The sequence below is a fragment of the Hippocampus guttulatus genome, chromosome 14, assembly GCF_054856545.1.
Source record: "Hippocampus guttulatus isolate MCC_2025c chromosome 14, RoL_Hgut_1.0, whole genome shotgun sequence".
NCBI lineage: Eukaryota > Metazoa > Chordata > Actinopteri > Syngnathiformes > Syngnathidae > Hippocampus > Hippocampus guttulatus.
The window spans coordinates 13970771-13992330 of NC_141274.1; the positions used below are offsets into that span (position 1 = coordinate 13970771).

Sequence of the window (21560 nt, forward strand, 5' to 3'; positions counted from 1 at the left end):
CGAGTGTCGGTCCTGTTGACTCAAATGAAATATGCCTACCTGCACTTTCTGCGAGCGCTCTCTTTCTCGGGGCTAAGCATAGAATGCGTCTTTTGTTCCTTTTGTGTGGATCCTTGAACAGCATTTGACAAGCCTATTGAAATATTCGAATCCTTTTCAAGTTAACTGAAAAATGGCTGTTCATCTATTGGGCATTATCTCATGTAAGTGTCTGGTTTTCGCACAGGACTAGAAGACTCCTTGCGTTGAGTTGCTTTGTGTTTGAAACGCGTTATATAAATAAAGCTGCCTTTATCCCATTTCGATTCACTAATTCTTGAGTGTTTGTTGTTTCATTGAGGGACTAACACCATGGAATCTGTCACTTTAAAGGGTGGCTAGACTTTCCATTTTACAGCTTTGGCCAAGGGCTCCAGCTCACCCGCAGCCCTAATAGGCATGAGCTGTACACAAAATGGAGGGATGCATGGATGCTAATACAATTAATCGATATAATTTAAATGAATACTAAACAAAAATGTGCGCAAGCGTCCTTTCGTGTGTGTACGTGTGTCTGGGTGTGTGTATGAGAAACGGCATGCATAATGTACAAAGGTAAGCTGAATAATAGGAAGAAAAACAAGCAGTAGTGTTAAGCCGTAATAGCGTGTGCTGAAGCGTGTGTGCAGGAGATGACGAAAAAAAAAAAAAAGGAGGCTGCACCTCCGGGGAAGAATCAATGAGGACAGCGAGTCATAAAAGAAAGGATGCATGGCCGCTGTAAAGTATATGGGAGAGTCCCGCATTGAAAACAACTGCAAGGCATTCTTATTTGGCTAACAATCCGCAAGGGATGTCGGGGCTCAGGTGGTCCAGAGTAGGGAAGAAAAAGGAACGTGTGAACGAGCTGGTTAGTCATCACAATGTTTGCATGTTTGCAAGTGGATGGATAAATGATGCAACAGTTCACAAGTATTCAGCGGCAAAAGGTGCAAGGTGTATAATGTGCATCTCAATGCCAGGTTCCAGCCACCCTGATTTCCTGAACACAGGAAGGAAGTTACGCTCCCGTGGACAACCGAGTCTGCATATAAAACTCCCCAGGCAGCGCGGCCGCCATTATTATTCTCCTTCCCTATTGAAACATCCGCAAGAATTCTGTGAAAGGCCCCAAAAGGCCTAAAGGCATCACGCCTCATCACAGGGTAGGTTTTGCATGGGAGGGTTTATTTTGAATACCCGCCTCGGGACGAGGGCTGAAAGTATGGTTCTCGCGATTCTAAAGAATGAAACCCTTGAGGTCCGCTCTCCGAGGACCGTGTTGGAAGAAGTCATGCAGCACATGCTTGCCCAGCTGTGTGCTTCCGATCTTTGTCCCCAAGAGGTAAAGACCTCAACACCCATTTATGTCTTGAGCTTGTTCCATAGGAGCCCCCCCAACTGGATAAATGCGGCAATCGTGTGAAACTAGACCAGCCAGTGAAACAATATCCAGCAACATAGCAGATTCACCACGGTCACATTAGTTTTGAGGCGACGTGAATACAATCGCAAGCGGATAGTCACGCACTACCTTTACTTCGTTACAATGAAGTCACTTTCTGGATGACTTGAAGACTACTTGTCAGAGCAGGACTGGAGGACTCGAGGCTGTACTCAAACGTTTTGTTGTTGTGGTTGTTGTTGTTGTCTCGGACTTGACTGGGACTCCTTGGCATTTGACTCAGATTCCCCAATCTACACAACAACTCGTTATTTAAATTCCCAAACGAGGTGGTGACATCAAGGATGAGCCCGTTGCTCGTCTGCCGGCCGAGAGGAGCCTGTTCGCTTGCTAGCTAGCTGCTGGCTAACGCCTTGGGTCGTATTGTGAAAAGCCCTGCGGTGACCGAGTGAAATATACTCTGTTCCATCCAGTGAAGGCTTTAAGGGGTTTATTTATTATTCTTAACGGCCGTCTTCTCTGTGGTGTATCACTTTGACAGGAAAGTGGACTTTCCTGTCAAAGAAACTTTTGTGGAGAGTTAACGAGTCAATCCCGCCTGGCGTGCCGCTAGCTCCGGGTTCAACGGCGGATTCATCTCAGCGCAGAGGGTGATTCACCCACTATGAGCGGTGAATTCAGTCACTGTTCCTCTCTGCGTACGAAAGGTAGAGAGAGGCAATTTGTTGGCAATTGCTTGAAGTATCCACTTTACGTCAAGAATGGAGAAACGATCAAATCTCTCCACTCAACATCTCGCCGAAACGTCATCACAGAGGAAATCACAAACCGCGCTCCTTGCTAATCCGCCACTGATTTAGTGTGTTTGTGGACAGCTATATTATGCTGCAATCCAATCTCTTTTTGCGTGCTTGAGATGCCACGTTTGTGGCTTAGCATGTGTGATTGAATAGGGCCCTATGTGATCAATAGAGCTCATTAAGCGTCCCCGTGGACAACCAAAAGGCTCCCTCGGATAGCTTTTACGTGCAGACAGCTACGCTTTCTCGCTTCAAATAGTTCCCACTTTGTCGAAGAGTTGCCTCCACTTAGGGGGCTGTTTGGCTGGCTGTGAGTCTATTTATTCCGATTCGATTAGATATGTTTGTTATTTTGTGTGCAATCTTTGTGTCGAAGCTTTGTTGTATAAAACTGAAAAGGTATCAATTACTCAATAAATACGCAAAATCTCAGACCTACTAATATTGGGCAATACTGATTCAGACTGCTTGTTCGTCAAATTCAATCCAGTAAAAAAAAAAAAATTAATCCATTAAACTTTTTTTTTTTTTAATCATCCTTCCAACCAACCTCACTAAAAGGAACACGGGAAGGTTGTTACCCGGACCCCCATACTGCAGAAGGATGCGCCAAATCACTTGCTTCAATTTCAATTAAGATCCATTTCACATTTTTGTCAAATTTAATCAAATCATTCGATCATCTATTTAGATTATGTGGGATTTGGTCACATGGCCTCCTTGGATGTGGATATCACTTGACCTCATTTTGGTACTGTATGAAGATACAGTTGATTTAACAGTTGTTTGAGCCTTTGCGAGGGTCTTTTTAATGCCAAATATTTAATTACAGCGGGCTGACCTTTGCATGGTTTATTGTACATGCAAATTAACGGTTGCTTGGTGTTCTACAATTATGTGGGCCACGAGTCGGGCCATTGCTGCATTTTTCGGCTGAGTGTCTTGCAACAGGGCCTTCCAAATGGAAGCTGAGGCTGCACCTGTTGTAGCCCGAGCTTGCTGCAGTGTGCCGGGGCTGAGCACCTGCTCACGCGGCCGTTGTATGGCCGTCTGTGTGAGCGTCAGTGCAAACAGGGAGACCATTCACACCCGTACTGACTGCTGTCTGCTTCCCCTTTCCCTCAACGCTTGTTCACCCGCCGCTATCATTTCTCTCTATCGCTCTTGTCCCGTCCCTTGTGACAGATTGCAATCTGACTTAATTACTCTCTCCTACGGCCACTCTGCGGTGCTGCCCATTCGTTTAGCCTTATTAATTTGGTCTCTAACCTTTTGTTTTCACCTTTCAACTCAGAGGAGGAACGTAAACCACAGCGTGGATGAATTCAATTGCTTTTGCTACAAACAATAAATGGTCAAACAGCGATATTAAGTCATTTCAGTAAGAGCTGAAAGGCAACATGTCACTTGCTACGGAGGCGTTGGGTGTCTAATTCACATGGCAAGACGTTGGACAAAGGATCCCCCCCCCCCCCACTTTGACAAAGTATTTTGTTTTCTCGAGATTACCATGGAAGTCTAGTATATTGTTCGATTTGATTTCATATCAAAACTTTTTAATGTACTGTACATTTTGATATTTTCAACGCATAACAGGCTTACCATGACTGGCATTTCTAATCAATTGTCTTCTCGCCTCTATCATCAAATCTGACCTTTACTATTGTTACCAGGGAGCCATCAGCAAACACTAACTCACACACCATGAAAATGGTCTAAGAATCCTTCTAAGAGTAATAGCCTCGATAATCACAACCTGTGCTCTAAAAACGACCAGAATTTCAAGCTTTGTGCTGGAATTCTTTCACTGCAGTGTTTAAATGTAAGGAAATACACGATTACATTTCACACAGAGCTATGCAACACGTTCAAGAATAATGAACGCTGCAGAAGTGCACATCACGCAAATCGAAATAGATAAAAAAAAAGGATCTTGCAGTAGACACAAAGAGCAGTTCAGACGGTGCCAAGTGGATCTCTATGGTAGTGAACCCACAGGGGCATAATGCAGCAGTGATGTCGCACATGAAGAATGTACAGTACCTGCTCATGCCATCCACGCAGCATATTTGTGCATCTCATTCGCTCCACTTGGCACACTCACCGCACCAGATGGGTCAGGTGGAGCAGGTGCCAGTCGCCCACTCGCCCTCTCTCCGTTCGCTTCTCTTGAGTTCTGGGGAGATAAGGTTGGACGGATGGCAAAGCTATCCGGAGTCTCTATTAAAAGGAGAAAAAAGAACGGCAGCTCATCAGCCGCACCTCACCTGTCTCTTCCCTCTTCTGTTGCTGCGCCTCGCCGGAGCATCACCGTGTCCCCAAACTAGCGACTCCAAAACGCCCAGTTTGTGTGCGTGTTTTATTTTTATTTTTATTTTTTATTCTTACCACGGTGAGAATACTCTGCAAACAAATTCGGATGTTTCCTCCTTCCTGCCGTCCGTTTATATTTCTCAAGTCCTGCAGCCTGTGTTGAATGATCTGCAAGGGGACCGAGCTGCCACAGCGGTCTGCACTTGCTTGGTCGTGCAGATGTCACCTAAATGTAATCTTCCTGTTTTAATTTACAGTGGCGAGGTGAAATGTCCATTGCAGAGCAGGCACACTGACAACACGAGCTCATAACTTGCACCCCCGCGAACACACACGATCACACGATCACGCACACGTACACGAACGCAGTCCTGCAGTGGATCAATGATCAATGGACACCTCCCACCCATCTCTCTCTCTCTCTCTCTCTCTCTCTCTCTCTCTCTCTCTCTCTCTCTCTCTCTCTCTCTCTCTCTCTCTCTCGAATCTCTATTTTGCACACGTGATTTTGAATTTGTCTATATATATATATATATATATATATATATATATATATATATATTCAGTATGTATGAACCGAAAGCCCAGATACATATCTTTCAAAGTAAAACAGTTAAAAATGATCAGACCACACAGATCATATATATAAGAATAAATGAAAAAAAACAGTACTGTACAGTATCGCAACGCGTTTGTGTTCAATTGTTTACAGGCGCGTTGAAATAAAGTTATTTTCCAGACGGGTTCGATTGCTGACGTCACTTCCGGATTTAATTGTACACTGCTCGAGAAAAAAAAAATTCTCTAGCCCATAATTTTAATCCTGGTAGGCACCAAAAAAGAAGTCAGTATTTTTGAGTAAAACCATCCATGTCAAGACAAAAAGAGGACAACCGAAGTGTTGTGCTGCTTGTGCGTACAAATCGGACCACAGCAGCCTTTCTGCCAACGTACCGTGAATCTGTAAGTAGCTAGCGCCGATGCTAACGGGCTAACCTTTTAACGCTAGCTGTCTCTGTCTGGCTAGTTTGCTTGCTAATGATAGCTGTCATTCTTATTCAGACAGTATCCCGGTATTAACACGCACAGTGGTATTCCCGTCCAAACGTCATGCGCTTAATCACGCATAGTGCGGCTAGCTATGAAAAGCAAGATCTATGCCAGAGTAGACTAGCGTTAGAGGTGCTCGCATATGATTAACCAGCATATCGGTCCCGGCTGTCTCCTGGAGCTGATGTTCCGTTAGTAGTCACAGACATCAGCAGTGGGAAACACTTCTCGGCCCTCTGATCACGTTTGAAACATTTGATCACGACCTTTAGACCCGATTGAATGTTCTGTGCTGTGTATCGTGTGGTTATCAACGGGTCCCTGATCTGAATTTTGTTTTTGCTGTAATATTTAGAATCTGTGCATTTGCTATCATTTGATTACTCTTTTGTTTAATTTAAAGGTGCATCTGGCTCAGTGACTACAACTTAAGACCTTGGCACCATCGCGTGCCAGTCATTCCAAGACCCAGGACTTAAGAATCCAGGTAAAGTCATGGCGGATCATTATGCAGTGCTTCCGAGTGAATCCGCGCTATAAGGCCCAAGCCAAAACTGTGGGTACCATTAGAGATGTTCACCCTCAAAGAAATGTTTCCAATTGCCTATATATTACTTTTTAAACTTGTAACTATACCATTAGCTGTGATTTCACAACATCCATCCATCCATTTTCCGAACCGCTTGATCCTCACTAGGGTCGCGGGGGGTGCTGGAGCCTATCCCAGCCGTCTCCGGGCAGTAGGCGGGGGACACCCTGAATCAGTTGCCAGCCAATCGCAGGGCACACAGAGGCGAACAACCATCCACGCCCACACTCACACCTAGGGACAATTTAGAGCGTCCAATCAGCCTGCCATGCATGTTTTTTTTTGGAATGTGGGAGGAAACCGGAGCACCCGGAGAAAACCCACGCAGGCCCGGGGAGAACATGCAAACTCCACACAGGGAGGCCGGAGCTGGAATCGAACCCGGTACCTCTGCACTGTGAAGCCGACGTGCTAACCACTGGACTACCGGGCCGCCTTGATTTCACAACAGTTGAATATAATTTTAATAACATGGCATTTAAAGATAAATGGCGTTAAGATTATTTGATTTTTTAAAAAAAAAGCTTTCGAAGAACATGATCCAAAACTCTCCACAACTTCCATGGATAACCCAAGTTTATCTTGACTCCTCCCCTTCCTACCAAAGTCTCAGTTGAGAAAAAAAATGCACATGCAGGGAATTGATAAACAGAGCCAAAATGACGCGGATTCACTGCAGTTGGTACCCATGCAAAGAGAGATTGTCACATCTGCATTCTTAATCGAAATGTAACACGCCTTCTCCTGTTTTGACTCGGTCTAGCAGAAGATGAATGGTCTGTCCATACGAGAGCTATGCTGCCTCTTCTGCTGCCCTCCTTGCCCCAGTCGCATTGCAGCCAAATTGGCTTTCCTCCCGCCAGAGCCCACATACGCCCTCCTCCCTGACCCAGATCCTGCGTCTGGAGCAGGAACTGCATCGGGTTCCACTACTGGGAGCACCCTCCCTTCTCTGGGAGCTCCCGGTCTACGGTCGCGTTTGGGTGCTGGTAGCGGCGGTGACAGAGGAGGCGGTGGCGTCAGCGGCGGTGGAGGAGTTGGTAGTTCTGGGGTTGGGAGTGGATGTGAGAGCAGGTGGAAGCTGCATCTCACAGAGAGAGCGGAGTTTCAGTATTCTCAGAGAGAGCTGGACGTGACCGATGTGTTCCTGACCAGGTCCAGCCGAGGGAACAAGGTTGGATGCATGTACATACGCTGCGCCCCAAATGCCAGGTAAGTAGTTGCCGATAGGATCCTGTGAAGCTACATGTCCGATTATTTTGTGGGCAATTGTTAATTTCTCTCCTTTTGCCCCTCAGGTTCACCGTGTTGTTTTCACACGGCAACGCGGTCGATCTTGGTCAGATGAGCAGCTTCTACATTGGCTTGGGCACGCGCATCAACTGCAATATATTCTCTTACGATTACTCAGGCTACGGCGTTAGCACCGGCAAGCCGTCAGAGAAGAACCTTTATGCTGACATTGATGCCGCCTGGCATGCCTTGCGCTCTCGGTAAGTTTTCCCCCCATCGTAAGAGCTTAACAATTCTTTCCTTATAGCAAAGTTACACTTGAGGTATGCTGACGTCTCACGACATCATTTATGACGGCTGTCCAAACAAACGTTTTTTTTTTTGGGGGGCGCAACATTAGAGCCATATTTGTCTCAATAGTTTTGGTTAAATTCCAAATTGGACAACCTCAAAGTTTTTCGAGTTTCGTATCTCTGCATTAATCAGTCTGGGATGACCGGTTGTTCCTTTGTCACCGCCGAATAAGATGACGAGAGCACTGTTGATCACACACGAGACACGCACGTAAACTCTGCAAATGATTCTAAAATGGCACCCGTTGTCATGAGAAGCTTTCATCAAATTCCGCAACGCATCTCAGGTACGGCATCAGCCCCGAGAACATCATCTTGTACGGACAAAGCATCGGCACGGTGCCAACGGTGGACCTGGCGTCACGCTTTGAGTGCGCCGCTGTCGTGCTTCACTCTCCTCTCACATCCGGCATGAGAGTGGCCTTCCCAGACACCAAGAAAACCTACTGCTTCGACGCCTTCCCCAAGTAAGCCGTCGCCGCTTTATTCTCTGACCGAATCGTTAGCCCCTTGGATGGCGAAATAAAGAAAGTCTGCAATGACGACTCTCCCCCTTCCAGCATAGAAAAGGTGTCAAAGATCCCGTCTCCGGTGCTCATCATCCACGGTACCGAGGACGAGGTCATCGACTTCTCCCACGGCCTGGCCCTGTTCGAGCGCTGCCCAAAGGCGGTGGAGCCCCTCTGGGTGGAGGGCGCCGGTCACAACGACATTGAGCTTTACAGTCAGTACCTCGAGAGGCTACGGCGCTTCATCAACCAGGACCTGGCTGCGCAGCACGCCTGAGAATGCAACCAACGGCCTCTCGTGCAGCTGCGGCGGCGTTGGTGCGTGCGTGTGCGAGTGAGAGAGTGAAAGCGTGAGAAAAGTGTGGCTCGGACAAGAATCATCTGTGTGTCTTTTGAACAAGTTGTTACTTTTTAAAAAGGATTGCATTAAAATAACAGGCGAAGATATCAGCATTTGAAGGTGATTTTGCGTATTTATCTGTGGTGTAGTGTGTTTGTAAAGTGAGGGGAGTTCTACAGAGCTTCGCATTTTAAAATGAATATAAAATGGAAGCTTTCTTCCAACAACAACAAAAAAAAGTAACAATGATGTGTTTTGTTTCAAAAGGCACACAGATGTCATTTAAAAGCGAACGAATGATTGTGCACCAGGATGTCGAATCTTGGGTGAATATTCTTATCATGTACGTTTGTGGTTGTGCGTGTCAGAGAGTTGAAGCAGCTTTCAGGGGGGGGAGTGAAGGACTTCCTTATGACTTGGCTTGTGGTGAGTGACGGAAAACTTTTTAGTGACTTGTCATTATTGATGTTTTTTTTTTTGTGTGTGTGTCTTATTTGGGTGCGTGCGTGTGTATGTATGAAGAATACCTCCACAGTTTGACCAGCTTTTTAGTGGACGACAACACTGGTCGGAATTCCACTCTTGTCTATTTGTCAGCGGGCATACAGAACTGACTGTCAGATCGTAACTCGCTCGCGGCCTGGGGGGGGTGGGTGGGGAAGGTCTCCCTCCCAAACACCACTTCAACCACTGTACACCCCCCCCCCCCCCCCAACAAAAAAGAAAAACAACCCTGGCCGTTTCCTTCCTGTTTCCTGGCAGCGCCGTAAATTTTGCCTTTTTTACTCTTAGCTGCTCCTACGGACGGGGATTGTGATTTGTCCCCCCCGTGTTGCTTTTCTCCCACAAGCAAGATGAGCCGGTCAGGAATGTTTACGAGAAGGAAATCTCCATGTTTGTGGATGTTTTAGCAATCCTCACGTTCATTTCAAAATTGCATCGAAACAGAAGTGGTCACATGTCCTGTCAAAGTGAGCGTGTATAGCAGACAGGAGCCCTGAGAGGTGAAACTTTGGTCATTTAGCGCAGAGCTGAAAAAAGCATCACACCCTCCGTGTGCACGTTCCAACTCAGGACGACAGTGGAACCTCCAAAGTTGAACGTAAACCGCTTCGGTGACTTTGAATTTCCCAAAGCTTCCCCATAGCGAATACCATTTTTCCCCTGCACGTTTATATTCAAGGGCCAAAGCACTGTCTAATATAAAAGTATTGCTTCGGCGCCATCTTGGTGTCAAAAGACTATATTGAAGTGGGTTGGGAAAGTTTCTGAAAACACTTTTAAGTCAATTTAGGTGGGCTTAGCGAGTGTCGATGCAAGATGGCCGCCAGTGGCTTTACATCTCCCGGAGCTGAGGAAGCGTCCTTGCTCGTCCGGTCACTTATACGTCTGAGGAGGGAGCACGCAGCTACCCACATTCAATTTTAAATAAGTAATTAACCCCAAATCGGATCTTGGATGTATTTATTGGTGGTCTTTTATGACTTTTTTTGTTCTTTTTTTTTTTTTTTTTTTTTTGCTTTTGAGCATAAGCCTGATTTATTTATTCATTTTTGACTCATACCTCCTGGTATTTGTAAAACAAAAAATACCCGTAAGCAGAAAAACCGCCCCAAAGCATGCACATAAAGAAGACAGGAGTGTGATAACGTCACCGTTGTTCCATACTTTGTCCACTTGTTGACTGTCTTCATTGTGTTCCATGCAGTGACAGCGCCAGTTTGAAAAAAAACCAACCTTTTTTAATCTCCCTGGGCTAAAAAAGAGCTTGCCCGATACATTGGTTGAGAAAATCACATCAATATATTTTAGGATATCAAATAAGATGCCGGAACGGCTTAATTGGGGCAACTCAGGTTTCTGGTGGTCACAATGTTTGAAAACATTTTGAAATTGTTTCCCATGCATTTTTTTTCTCCATGTTCCAAAATCTGACATTTGAACAGGGGTGTGTAGACTTTTTATATCCACTGTAGTTCTGGGCTCAGACTATCGCCACCATAAACTGTACATTCCTAACAATCTCAAGTTTGAAAAGACGTTAACCACCATAAAATTAAACTATAATAAAGAAACTCCCCCCCCTAACAGACGTGAACACAGAGGGAACAGTTGACAGAATTCTCTTGTCCTTTCCACGTTCGTCATTGTCCATGACGTGCTGTTTTGGGAAAATTAGTTTTGTGCCTGTGGTTGATATTTGTTGCTTCTATTAGACTGAGCAGGCACATGTTTTGTCACTTTTTTTTTTTTTTTTTTTTTGGATTCCGCATTTCTCCCTCTTTGCGCTCTGAGATTTTCATGTGATGTGAATTGGACTTTGGAGGTTCCACTGTGCTGGTATCTGGGTCTCCCAGTGTGATTTTTTTTCCCTGCCCACATTTCCTTTAGCCTGTCAAATCGTGGGGCACACTACTTCCTGTCTGACCCAAGTCATGCGTTACCTTCTCACTTTGTGTGGTGCAGGTTCCACCATACACACACGCACATCGACACTTATGTAGTGTGCGACAGTATATGTACACGTTGGTTCTATGTAATAGATTAAGCATGGGGGGGAAAAAAGCAGGTCTTAAGTTTAGCACTATTGTAACAAGGGTATGAAGATGTAAAGTTTTGTGTGTTATCGTTGTCTCGGGTTGGCCAGGTGACTTGGCTTCCCGTTTGAGAGAACCTGTAGGACCAGTTGGTACACTTGAATGAACTCACCTGAGACGGAGCGCCGTTTTAAAAAATATATAGTTTTTTTTTTTTTTTTAAATTTGTGACCGCGCTCTTCGGATTGGCTCATTCTTTCAAACAGGGAACCTCATCCATCGTCGTCCTAACTCTCTCTCTCACTTTGTATGCTTGCGATTGAAATCAAGGAGATCTGTTACCACCTTAAACCAGGGATCTGCCACATGTGTTCAAAGACCTTTCGTCAACGTTTTTCTCAGCATCAGAAATTAAGAGCCCCCCACCCCTAACCCAACCCCGCCGGACAAATCGTGTCTTCAGGGATCCATCTCGCATGGGTTTTTGGGTGTAAATGTAACAGTTTTTTTTAAAAATGCGCCACTATGGTTGATGTATCTTGTTTCTTGGGCCCTGAACATTTATTGGGGGTGGGCGGAATTGAACGCTAAAAACTGTGTGCATGTCTATTGTGTTTTGCAGAGCAATTGATGGGGTGGGATGTTCTCTCTGCAATGTATTCTGTCGTATATGAGGGCAACGCTAAACCAGTGGCATTGGATCTTGGAAGCGCTTTAAAAGAAAAGAAAACAAAACGACAAAAAACAGGACATTTCTTTGCATTTTTTTAAAAATTGCTGATTCCAAGTCATGTATGCTCAAGTTTTGTCCTGGGGGTCATTTGGTTGGTGGGTGGGTGGGGTAGACTACTTGAACAATACTAGTGGACTGTTTATACTGTAAGGTTACTGTACTTAACCTATTCTATTCTTTGTATTATGATTTGTAATTTTATGTTGCTTTTTGAACTGAGACTCTGATGTAATGGAGTTAATACATGGGACTGAATCTTGACCTTTTTATGGATAACAAAATAAAATATCACTTATGTACAAGAAGGATCAGAGTGGCTTGGATCAGATGGTAGTGTCAGTTGCGCATTGCAAAATGACCTGGCCCACATCGTAAGGCGCATTTGAACCTGAGCAAATGGAATACAACAGGATGATATTGAAACGGGATCGTCCACTCCAAGTTTTACTTGATTCATATGAATGAATGTAGACACTCAAGTAAAATTTTATTTCGAGAATGGCCATTAAATTGAGATATACAAGTAAGTTCATTGCTCGCTGTCACTGTAGGAGGAAAAACACAAAATCAGGGCTTGAAAAGATGTCCTCCTGTCTTATGTGATCTGTTTTGAAATAAGCCAGACACTCCAAATCAGACGGATTGTAACAAAGTTATTTATTTACAAATTTTGGTAACAGACTGGATGACAAAATGTTTGATTTGGAATTGAAAACTGAAGGGAAATTAAGTAGCTTTACCCCGTGATGCTCCTGTTTAGATGAAAACACTGCCCTCTACTGGCTAACATATGTATTGTACAAGTAAAACAAAAAAAACCCTGGTCAATTCCACCATTAAAATCTTACGTGAAATGTACAGAATTTTAACATTCAAATTTTATTTTCGACTGTTTACTTTTGGTTGGTTGAAGTAAACAAGGGCCCGCTAAATGCAGTCTTTGTGTCCCTGATTTCGCACATCCATTTTATGGGCCGACGTCAACCGCCACATGCCTCTTCTCTCATTAAATGTGAATAACTCTGTATTAATTACACAGTGAATCTTGGGAGAATCGCTGATGGTCGTTGCTCCTGGCTATGTTTCTTGTTGGCTAAAAAAAAAATCAAGACAAAGGTCAAGGAGAATTTTTGATGCAGAATGAGGATAATTGAGCAGTATAATCAGTACTGGCTCGCACAATGTAAGTCCAGTAAGGACTTTCGTGCTGGCCCAAACACTCAGAAGCACTGACCTCCATTTACAAATTGAATTCTAATCTTTGTCTCATGCAAACTGTATGAATTTATTTCCAGTCGTCTCTTCTTTTGATTTTCTCTTGCCTGCACCGCTTCCAGAACGTTTATGTGGCTAAGAGTTATTATTCTTTTTTTGTCTCGTCGCATTTCAGCCAACTTCCTGGGCCCACAATGACTTGGCCATTTTTCCATCCTCTGATTGGTTGGTCAGAGCACGCCTTGCTTGACTTGCGGAACCTGTCTTGAGTGACCGCCACACACGAATACATGTAAGTATCAGCATCTCTGTTGAATGATATCGTTTTCAGCTTACTTTTTTTTTTTTTTTGCTGTGGTTTTTATTTTATGAGGTTTATTTTGTCGGCCGCGTCGCGGTTACCCTAACCCCCCCCCCCCCCCTCCCTCCCATGCATCCCCCCCTTATACATGTTATGTCTTGTGACTTGTTGTAACTGTCTAATGCTTATTCATGTGCTAGGGTCTTTTTTATCCTGGACTTAAATTATCCTCGGAAGAGGATAGTTCGAGCGTGTTTTTTTTCCCCCTCTCCCTACCCAGCGTTTTTCCTTTCTGAATTCTGATTGTAATTTTCCCATTGCGGGACAAAAAAAGGATATCTTAATCTTAATCTTATCTTGATTCCGAACTACTCAGAGTCCAGATGATAACATAATACAACTTTCTATTGAACGACCCGTTTCGCGATCGCAGACAGTGAATGTTATTCTATCAATATTTTCAAAGCAGCATATTTGGGCAGTAGCCACTTTGACTTTGCAAACACACCTGGGTGTGACTGTAGCGGAATGTAATCACTTGCCTTTTTTTTCAGCCTTCAGCGGCACACAGGTAGACAAGCAAAAAGCCATGCCCATCGTTCTTGTTTTGTTTGTTTTTCTTGAAATTATTTTTTGAAAAATCTGATCAAGCCAGTAATGGTTTTAAACCGGTTTGAGCCATTACCAGCACAAGCTTGCCCAAATGTGTGTGTGTGTGTGTGTGTGCATGTGTGCGCATGTGTGCACTCACTCTCCGAAGAGCAAAGACAGCTCAGACAAAGAACTTAGCTGCCTCTCCAGTGCAATCATCCTGAGCCCAATGTAGCCGGACACCAACAGGAGCAGCACCAACCTTCACGCATGTCGTATGTACAAACACACACACACACACACACACACACACACACACACACACGCACACACAGCACAACATGCCTTACTATTGTACTGGGTGCATAGAAGCCAAATTCGTGAGCACTGACAAGATAATTACGGCCAACCAACACACTTCACATAAAACACAGCCACGAAGCAGGAAATAGTTACACCAACACAATACAATAAACTGGTTACTGTATTTGGTTTTTTTTTTGTTTGTTAGTTTGTTTTGTGCATCCTGCCAGGGGAAATGTATGCTCTCTCAAAATGTCTGTTAATTTGGCATTCAGTGGTCACTGAGCATTGCAGCAGGGGAACTAGTGGAGTCACTAAAAGGCACAAAATTGGACATCCTCGGATAACGAATCCAGAAATGTGTGTTATGAATGGTACGGCGGTTGTAGGCCCAACATTGGTCAACTTACAACATTAAGTAGGCGTATAAGACCATGCTGAAATTCGCTCTTGGTCGGAGGAAGAAAAACACTGTGACGTTCTCCATGATCTTCCAAAGCCACGACGAAACTGATTGAGACAAATAAATGTGCACTGCATCAATGTTCCCTTCTTGCCGGGTGGCATCATGAACAGAACATAAAAGGCCTTACACGCGCCATTCGCCTCCTCTGTTGTAGACATTCTTTGGGTGGAACCTGCCAAAGTACAAAAAAAAAAAAAAGAATGCTCAGGATAAATGGGAGCGGCGTTATGATTAGAAAACAGGCTTTAAAATAATTTGTTGCCAGCATGTTTCAGGGGGAAAATATGAAAATATTTTCATTCAAATCTGAAAAGCTTTGTTCGTTTCATACAGCATATTAATAAATGTTCAATCCAGGATATACTGCGCCAACAAAAAGAGAGTATATTGGATTGACACTATCAGTCATGGACATAAGGAACATTTCCTGTCTTACGTTTACTGGCCGATTGAGGGATGTTGTCATCCAGATAATTACCATTCTGCCCGCTCATACGGTGATCCACGGTGTCTTCAATGCTGGAATGACTGGAGACCTGCCGTTTGGACATGCGGATAAGCAGTAAGGTAGCGCGTTGATGACAGAAGAGCCACTAAAAAGCCGTACAGTATTATTATGTGAGTCGTTATTTTCATTGGGGAATTGTCTGAACAAATCAGCGCTGCTGAATGGAGTGTGCTTGACATTACGGAAAGTTTCTTCTTCTTATTATTATTATTATTAGCCATCCAGCCATTCATCCATCCATCCATATACTAATCCGCTTTTTCCTCACAAGGGTCACGGGCGTGCTGGAGTCTATCCCAGCTGTACAGTAGGCGGGGGACACCCTGAACTGGTTTCAGGCCTATCGCAGGGCACACATAGACGAACAACCAACCGCGCTCACACCCACACCTGGGGACAATTTAGAATGTTCCATTAACCTGCCACGCATGTTTTTGGAATGTGGGAGGAAACCGAATTACCCGGAGAAAACCCACGCAGCTACGTGGAAAAACATGTCAACTCCACACAGGAAGGCCAGAGCCGAAATCGAACGCTGCACCTCTGCACTGTGAAGTCGAGGTGCTAACCAGTCGAACACGGCGCCACCCAAAAATAATAATAAGTTATTGTTATAATAATTATTTTGTAATTCTTTTTTATTATTCCTTCACCCACCAAATTGGAATCAGCTTCATTCTCAGCAGAGGATCCATGAGGGCTGTGTCCCTGCGTCGTAACCAAAAAGAAAAAAACAAACAAAATAATTAAATAAAATAAATTACACACACACACACACCCACAGTCCCACCCACACCCACAAAAAAAGTCCTTCATTTGCGGTGCGACGCCACGCACGCACAGCCTTTGGCGCTTGGCACGCTCACCTGTGCCTGTGAACAGACACTTTGGAGGAGATTGTAGCACATCTCTCGGTTCCTCAAGGAAACAAAAAAGTACTGCGGGGACAAACAGAAAGCATGAGATGACTGATCAGCAACGAAGAAACCAATTTAACTTCATTCCAGCGGCATCACGGCATCAAGTTCGAGCCCATGTTCCCCACTGAATTGCTTCCTTCACGAAATGACTTCCTTCAAGACGCGTTTGCGTCAAGCGCTTTAAAGTGTGCACTTTTTATGAGGAGACGTTTCAAATTTACGGTGAAGTCGAGAAAATAGGTGCGCCTTTTTTACTGCCACTCAGCTCACCCTTGTCAAATAGAATGAATTGTAATTGCACATCCACTACAGTGGGTGGCAGTGGCGCTCTCAGTGTACGAGTGTGTATAAACGATGTTAATAAAGCTATTCAGCAGATTTATATTTCTCTTTTTTTTCTTTCGTGTCAATAAGGACACTTCCTTATACTAGTTTTCCAGAAAAAATGATATATATTTTTTGGGGGTGGGGGTGCAAAATGCTTTCTTCTTCCTTGGGGAGGGGGCGATGTCTGTCTGATACTATTCCCGGGTGGCCGTTGTGGTGCACATCCCAGAATCAGCAGCATAACGGGCATTGAAGGAGAAAAATATGACATCAGTTCTTTTTCATTCTATTTCATTACATCAGTACCGTATATTTATGGAGAGGAAAAGCATCATCTGACCTTCTCGTCATCGGCAGTTTGTATCGACAGCATGGACAAAGCTGAATTTTGTTTCTTCACCTCCTGGATGTTGGATGTGGGGATCACCACCTGCAACACGGGCGAGCCCTGCTTAGGGGCGGCACTGGATGACCGGGGTCAACGGATTTCCAAAACGCCTTGACGACAGCGCTTACCTTTGTCTCTTTGAGCAGCACGGACGAGAAGAAGCACACGTTATTTTCCGAAATATAAAGTTTTCCATGATAGAGCACTTCCTTTTGCAGAGCGCAAGTGAAAGCTGCGGAAACATACGCACACATACACAGACACACGCTTTGAAATTCTGATTTGTCTTCTTTTTTTTTTTTTTGAGACAGTGTAGCGATAGCCCGTGTAGCACTAGTAGTAAAGATTAATTCCATTTTGAAAATCACTGTAAAAAAACAAAAACAAAACGGTCTACTCACTATGTGTCAGGTTCTCTCCTTCGGAGATTTCCTTAAAGAGTCTGTGGAAATGTCGATTGTGTTTGTGGAAACTCTAAAAATGATACAAAAACAAAAAAAAAAACACATTTGCATTCGTATACACTCGGGGGCCACAAAATTAGGCACCGTTTTATGTTCAGTCATATTGGCGTACATTGTTGCTGATGAGCCCATCTTGCCGCTCAATTATCTCCTCCACGGAAGTCTTCTCCCTGAAGGCGCGAAAGAATTGGTACACGAGCGATGTCCTGCTTCGATGCCAATGCTGGCGGGGGCCTACCTGCCGCTGAAGTTGCCGTTGGAATTTTGATTTAGTTCCGGGATCTCCAGTTCGCTATCCTCCTGGCTCGTTCTGTACTTCTTCAGGAGCCTGTGGGTGGAGCCTCTGCGGTAGCTGATGCCTCCTGTCGCATCCTGTGAGCTGACCACAGAGAAGGAAGGGAATGCTGTTATGTCGTGATCTGTCCAAAAGGGGCAGAAGGTTTGTAGGAAGTCGTAGTTGTGTGTGCTTTATGGCAGCCTGAAGACAAAATGGAGGTTTCGTTAGTAGATGCGTGACAGCTCATGTGCTACCTCAGCCCGGTTCCTACCTTAGATTACATATGTGCTCGCACACGATCGACTAATTGAAATAAAAGAGCATTCAAGCAACATGTTTTTCCTTCGGAGGCCGGAGGCTGAAACTTTACGGAATGGGTGGCAACAATGGGCAAACACGGGTATTTTGAAAAGAATGGCTTGTAATATACTGGAATTTCAAAAAAAAAAAGAGAGAGAAAAACAGATCTCAGAAGTACACAAACAACAGCATTCCTCCACACAAGAAACCATGGACAGTTCGTTTGATATTAAATGAGTTGACCTTTGTGAAAACAGATATAAAATGAGTCCATGCACTGAATGTTGGTTTGCTATTTCATCTTTGAATGGGAAATTTTGAGGCGACATGTTGGGGGGTTGGGGCTCACAGTACTGGTTATTTTTTGTTTGTGTTGCAGTTGAGGAAAGGGAGTATTTTATACTGTATACCAGGGGTGCCCATTACGTCGATCCTGATCTACCGGTAGATCGAAGACAGGTCCCAAGTAAATCCGAGGAGCAACCATTTGTGTGTCTTTGTACATGTTAGTAATATATTTTTGTGTTAATGTACGCTGCACCCTAATCATCCTATCAGTCTCATTTTCACAAAAAAACATATTTAAAAAATAAAATAAAGCAGGTAAATCTTGAATTTACGATGGTGCGTGATTACGTCACCGGAAGTTGTTAGCGCTCAGCAGTCTGCAATTTCAGCTTGTGATCAGAGCTGTTGCGGTCTATCTTTTATCGTCATTATTCTCATTCAGAGCTTGCTTCGTGTACAATTCACCGAGGGCACGGGCAAGGAATAGGAGGGCCCAGGGAAGCAGTTTAAAACGGTACGTGTAAGCTACGATAGTTAACAGGCTGCAAAAGTGCATCGCATGCCTCAGTTTCAGGCTGTTTCTCATCATGACGTGCGTGTGTGTGTGTGTGTGCGCGCGCGTGCTGGTAAGGGTAGATCCCGGGAGGTTAGTTGATCGAAAAGTAGATCTTCGGTCCAAAAAGTTCGTTGAAGTTGCCCTTCCCTGATCTAGAATGTGACAGTCACATTGTGGAATCTGTGTTTCTCCGATATTTCAGTTTCACTTTCGGCAAGACAGCGCCGTGCGCACCTCATGTTCAGCTCGAACAGTCGTCCCCAAACTTTCAAGGCCAAGTACCGCTCCGAAAACTGAAGTAGCTCCATCGTGAAGAAATTTACCATAGCGTAGTAAGGCCCAAGTGTTCATCCACAAAAAAACCAAGAAAGACGAAGTTTTATTCTGAAAGATTCTCGTCAATACCACTGTAACCCACTGCCACATTCTGCATGATTTGAACATACTCCTGCTCTTAAATACAGTATAGGGGGGGGGGGGGGAACTACAAAATCACGATTCACTTAACTTGTATTGCACGCACATTCAACAAACACTGTACCAAAGTACAAGTCGAACATGAAACCTAAACGCAAATGTGTTAAGCTACAAAGTAAAATACAACTGAACTGTACATGTGGCAGTAATTCTTTCCATATCGCACTTGGTGGATCATCGCGCAATGGCACCGCCAAAAAAACATAAGAATATAACTTCCTTGTACTTACACAGAGCTGTCCAGTGAGAACTTCCTGTTCTTCAGACTCATGCTGGGAACATAGCACACACACACACACACACACACACACACACGCTCACACACACACACGCACCAATGCCCTCACACACTCTCACACATTTTCACAAATGAATCCAATCTGCCAAAAGCAACCGGCCGCGGCTTCATTCCCGCAAGTGAATGAGAGGCAGCAAAACTGAGAAAACATCACGGTGAGTGGAGCGCCCACAATAAACCGGATCAGCCAATCAGCTGTGAGGGCTTGCCAGAAGTCAACCAATCGTAGCAAATGTGGGCGTGGCTCACAGCCGTTGCTCTTGGTTACCACACAAGGTGCCGCAGAAAAAGTCACGCGATGGGAACCAGCTGAGCCAGCACCGATAAGACATCAGGCCATTGTCATTTCATATCTCCCTATCACATCTGTCTTGTGCCAACTTCCTGGTTTACGGAGGATATAAAAAATGGTGTTTTGAGCCGAAAAAACGACCATGAACAGTAAGGCGTTTTAACTAAAAAAAAACGACCATGTATAGGAAGGCTTTTTTAGCGGAAAAAAACGACCATGTGTAGAAAGGCGTTTTTAGCCGGAAAAAAAACGACCATGTACAGTATAGTAAGGTGTTTTTAGCCGAAAAAAAAAACGACTATGAATAGTAAGGCGTTTTTAGCTGAAAAAAAAGGACCACGTATAGTCAGGCGTTTTTAGCCGAAAAAAACGACCATGTATAGTAAGGCGTTTTTGGAAGAAATTTTTAGCCGGAAAAAACGACCATGTATTCTAAGGCCTTTTTGGACGAAAAAAACGACCATGTACAGTAAGGTATTTTTGGACAACATTTTTAGCCGAAAAAAACGACCATGTATAGTATGCCATTTTTAGCCGAAAAAAACGACCATGTATCGTAAGGCGTTTTTGACCAAAAAAAAAAACGACCATGTATAGTAAGGCATTTTTGACCGAAGAAAACGACCATGTATAGTAAGGCATTTTTGGACGAAATTTTTAGCCGAAAAAAACGACCATGTATAGTAAGGCGTTTTTAGCCAGAAAAAAACGACCAGGTATAGTAAGGCGTTTTTGGACGAAAAAAACGACCATGTATAGTAAGGCATTTTTGGACGAAATTTTTAGCCGAAAAAAACGACCATGTATAGTTAGGCGTTTTTAGCCGGAAAAAAAGGGCCATGTATAGTAAGCCGTTTTTAGCCGAAAAAAAACGACCATGTATAGTAAGGCGTTTTTGGACGAAAAAAACGACCATGTACAGTAAGGCATTTTTGGACAACATTTTTAGCCGAAAAAAGCGACCATGTATAGTAAGGCGTTTTTAGCCGAAAAAAATGACCATGTATAGTTAGGCGTTTTTAGCCGAAAAAAACGACCATGAATAGTAAGGCGTTTTTAGCCGAAAAAAAATGACCATGTATAGTAAGGCGTTTTTAGATGAAAAAAACGACCACGAATAGTCAGGCGTTTTTAGACGAAAAAAACGACCATGTATAGTAAGGCGTTTTTGGACGAAATTTTTAGCCGGAAAAAACAACCATGTATTCTAAGGCCTTTTTGGACGAAAAAAACGACCATGTATAGTAAGGCACTTTTAGCCAAGAAAAACGACCATGTATTCTAAGGCCTTTTTGGACGAAAAAAACGACCATGTACAGTAAGGTATTTTTGGACATTTTTAGCCGAAAAAAACGACCATGTATAGTAAGCCATTTTTAGCCGAAAAAAAACGACCATGTATCGTAAGGCGTTTTTGACCAAAAAAAAAAACGACCATGTATAGTAAGGCATTTTTGACCGAAGAAAACGACCATGTATAGTAAGGCGTTTTTGGACGAAATTTTTAGCCGGAAAAAACAACCATGTATTCTAAGGCCTTTTTGGACGAAAAAAACGACCATGTACAGTAAGGTATTTTTGGACAACATTTTTAGCCGAAAAAAACGACCATGTATAGTAAGCCATTTTTAGCCGAAAAAAACGACCATGTATCGTAAGGCGTTTTTGACCAAAAAAAAAACGACCATGTATAGTAAGGCATTTTTGAC

The 21560-nt window shown here is 43.9% G+C and overlaps 3 protein-coding genes across 5 annotated transcripts in view; 1 reads left to right on the top strand and 2 right to left on the bottom strand.

Moving 5' to 3' along the window:
- The window catches only part of sema6ba (sema domain, transmembrane domain (TM), and cytoplasmic domain, (semaphorin) 6Ba), a 30069-nt gene extending 25167 nt beyond the window's left edge, over nucleotides 1-4902 (bottom strand). The window contains exons 1-2 of one of the 2 annotated variants that reach the window (XM_086128288.1): nucleotides 4491-4902; nucleotides 4328-4399 (exon numbers count right to left, since the gene is read on the bottom strand). The gene's annotated coding sequence lies outside the window, so the exon portion shown is untranslated. Of the gene's footprint in view, nucleotides 1-4327; nucleotides 4419-4490 lie in introns of those variants that run through there. The other variant, XM_086128289.1, reaches the window with a different exon arrangement.
- Nucleotides 4903-5296: 394 nt separating this feature from the next.
- On the top strand, nucleotides 5297-16566 carry LOC147195254 (alpha/beta hydrolase domain-containing protein 17A-like). Of its 2 annotated transcripts, none has more exons than XM_086128650.1 (7): nucleotides 5297-5499; nucleotides 5990-6073; nucleotides 6939-7387; nucleotides 7474-7668; nucleotides 8049-8228; nucleotides 8322-8588; nucleotides 13271-16566. In XM_086128650.1, the coding sequence occupies exons 3-6, from the start codon at nucleotides 6945-6947 to the stop codon at nucleotides 8545-8547; spliced, it is 1044 nt and encodes a 347-aa protein (XP_085984776.1). In that variant the 5' UTR covers nucleotides 5297-5499; nucleotides 5990-6073; nucleotides 6939-6944; the 3' UTR covers nucleotides 8548-8588; nucleotides 13271-16566. The 2 variants fall into 2 exon arrangements, with proteins under 2 accessions (XP_085984776.1, XP_085984775.1); XM_086128649.1 differs by having other exon boundaries at nucleotides 6942-7387.
- LOC147195255 (uncharacterized) lies at nucleotides 12521-19696 on the bottom strand. The gene is made up of 13 exons (XM_086128651.1): nucleotides 19492-19696; nucleotides 17602-17742; nucleotides 17476-17533; nucleotides 17301-17373; nucleotides 17028-17131; nucleotides 16852-16941; nucleotides 16131-16202; nucleotides 15922-15972; nucleotides 15235-15292; nucleotides 14884-14928; nucleotides 14701-14800; nucleotides 14148-14249; nucleotides 12521-12973 (listed from the first exon to the last, which is right to left on the bottom strand). The coding sequence occupies exons 1-13, from the start codon at nucleotides 19530-19532 to the stop codon at nucleotides 12958-12960; spliced, it is 951 nt and encodes a 316-aa protein (XP_085984777.1). The 5' UTR covers nucleotides 19533-19696; the 3' UTR covers nucleotides 12521-12957.
- Between the last annotated feature and the right edge of the window lie 1864 nt (nucleotides 19697-21560).

Bases quoted from the DNA above. Each gene is read 5' to 3' on its own strand.
- LOC147195255 (XM_086128651.1), bottom strand. From the start codon at position 19,532: ATGAGTCTGAAGAACAGGAAGTTCTCACTGGACAGCTCTGT. The intron at 17,132-17,300 runs GTGAGTAGACCG...ATGTTTCCGCAG, and splicing joins AGGAGAGAACCTGACACATA to CTTTCACTTGCGCTCTGCAA. The intron at 14,801-14,883 runs GTAAGGCCTTTT...TGTCTCAATCAG, and splicing joins AGAGGAGGCGAATGGCGCGT to TTTCGTCGTGGCTTTGGAAG.
- LOC147195254 (XM_086128650.1), top strand. From the start codon at position 6,945: ATGAATGGTCTGTCCATACGAGAGCTATGCTGCCTCTTCTGCTGCCCT. The intron at 7,388-7,473 runs GTAAGTAGTTGC...TTTGCCCCTCAG, and splicing joins CGCTGCGCCCCAAATGCCAG to GTTCACCGTGTTGTTTTCAC. The intron at 7,669-8,048 runs GTAAGTTTTCCC...AACGCATCTCAG, and splicing joins TGGCATGCCTTGCGCTCTCG to GTACGGCATCAGCCCCGAGA.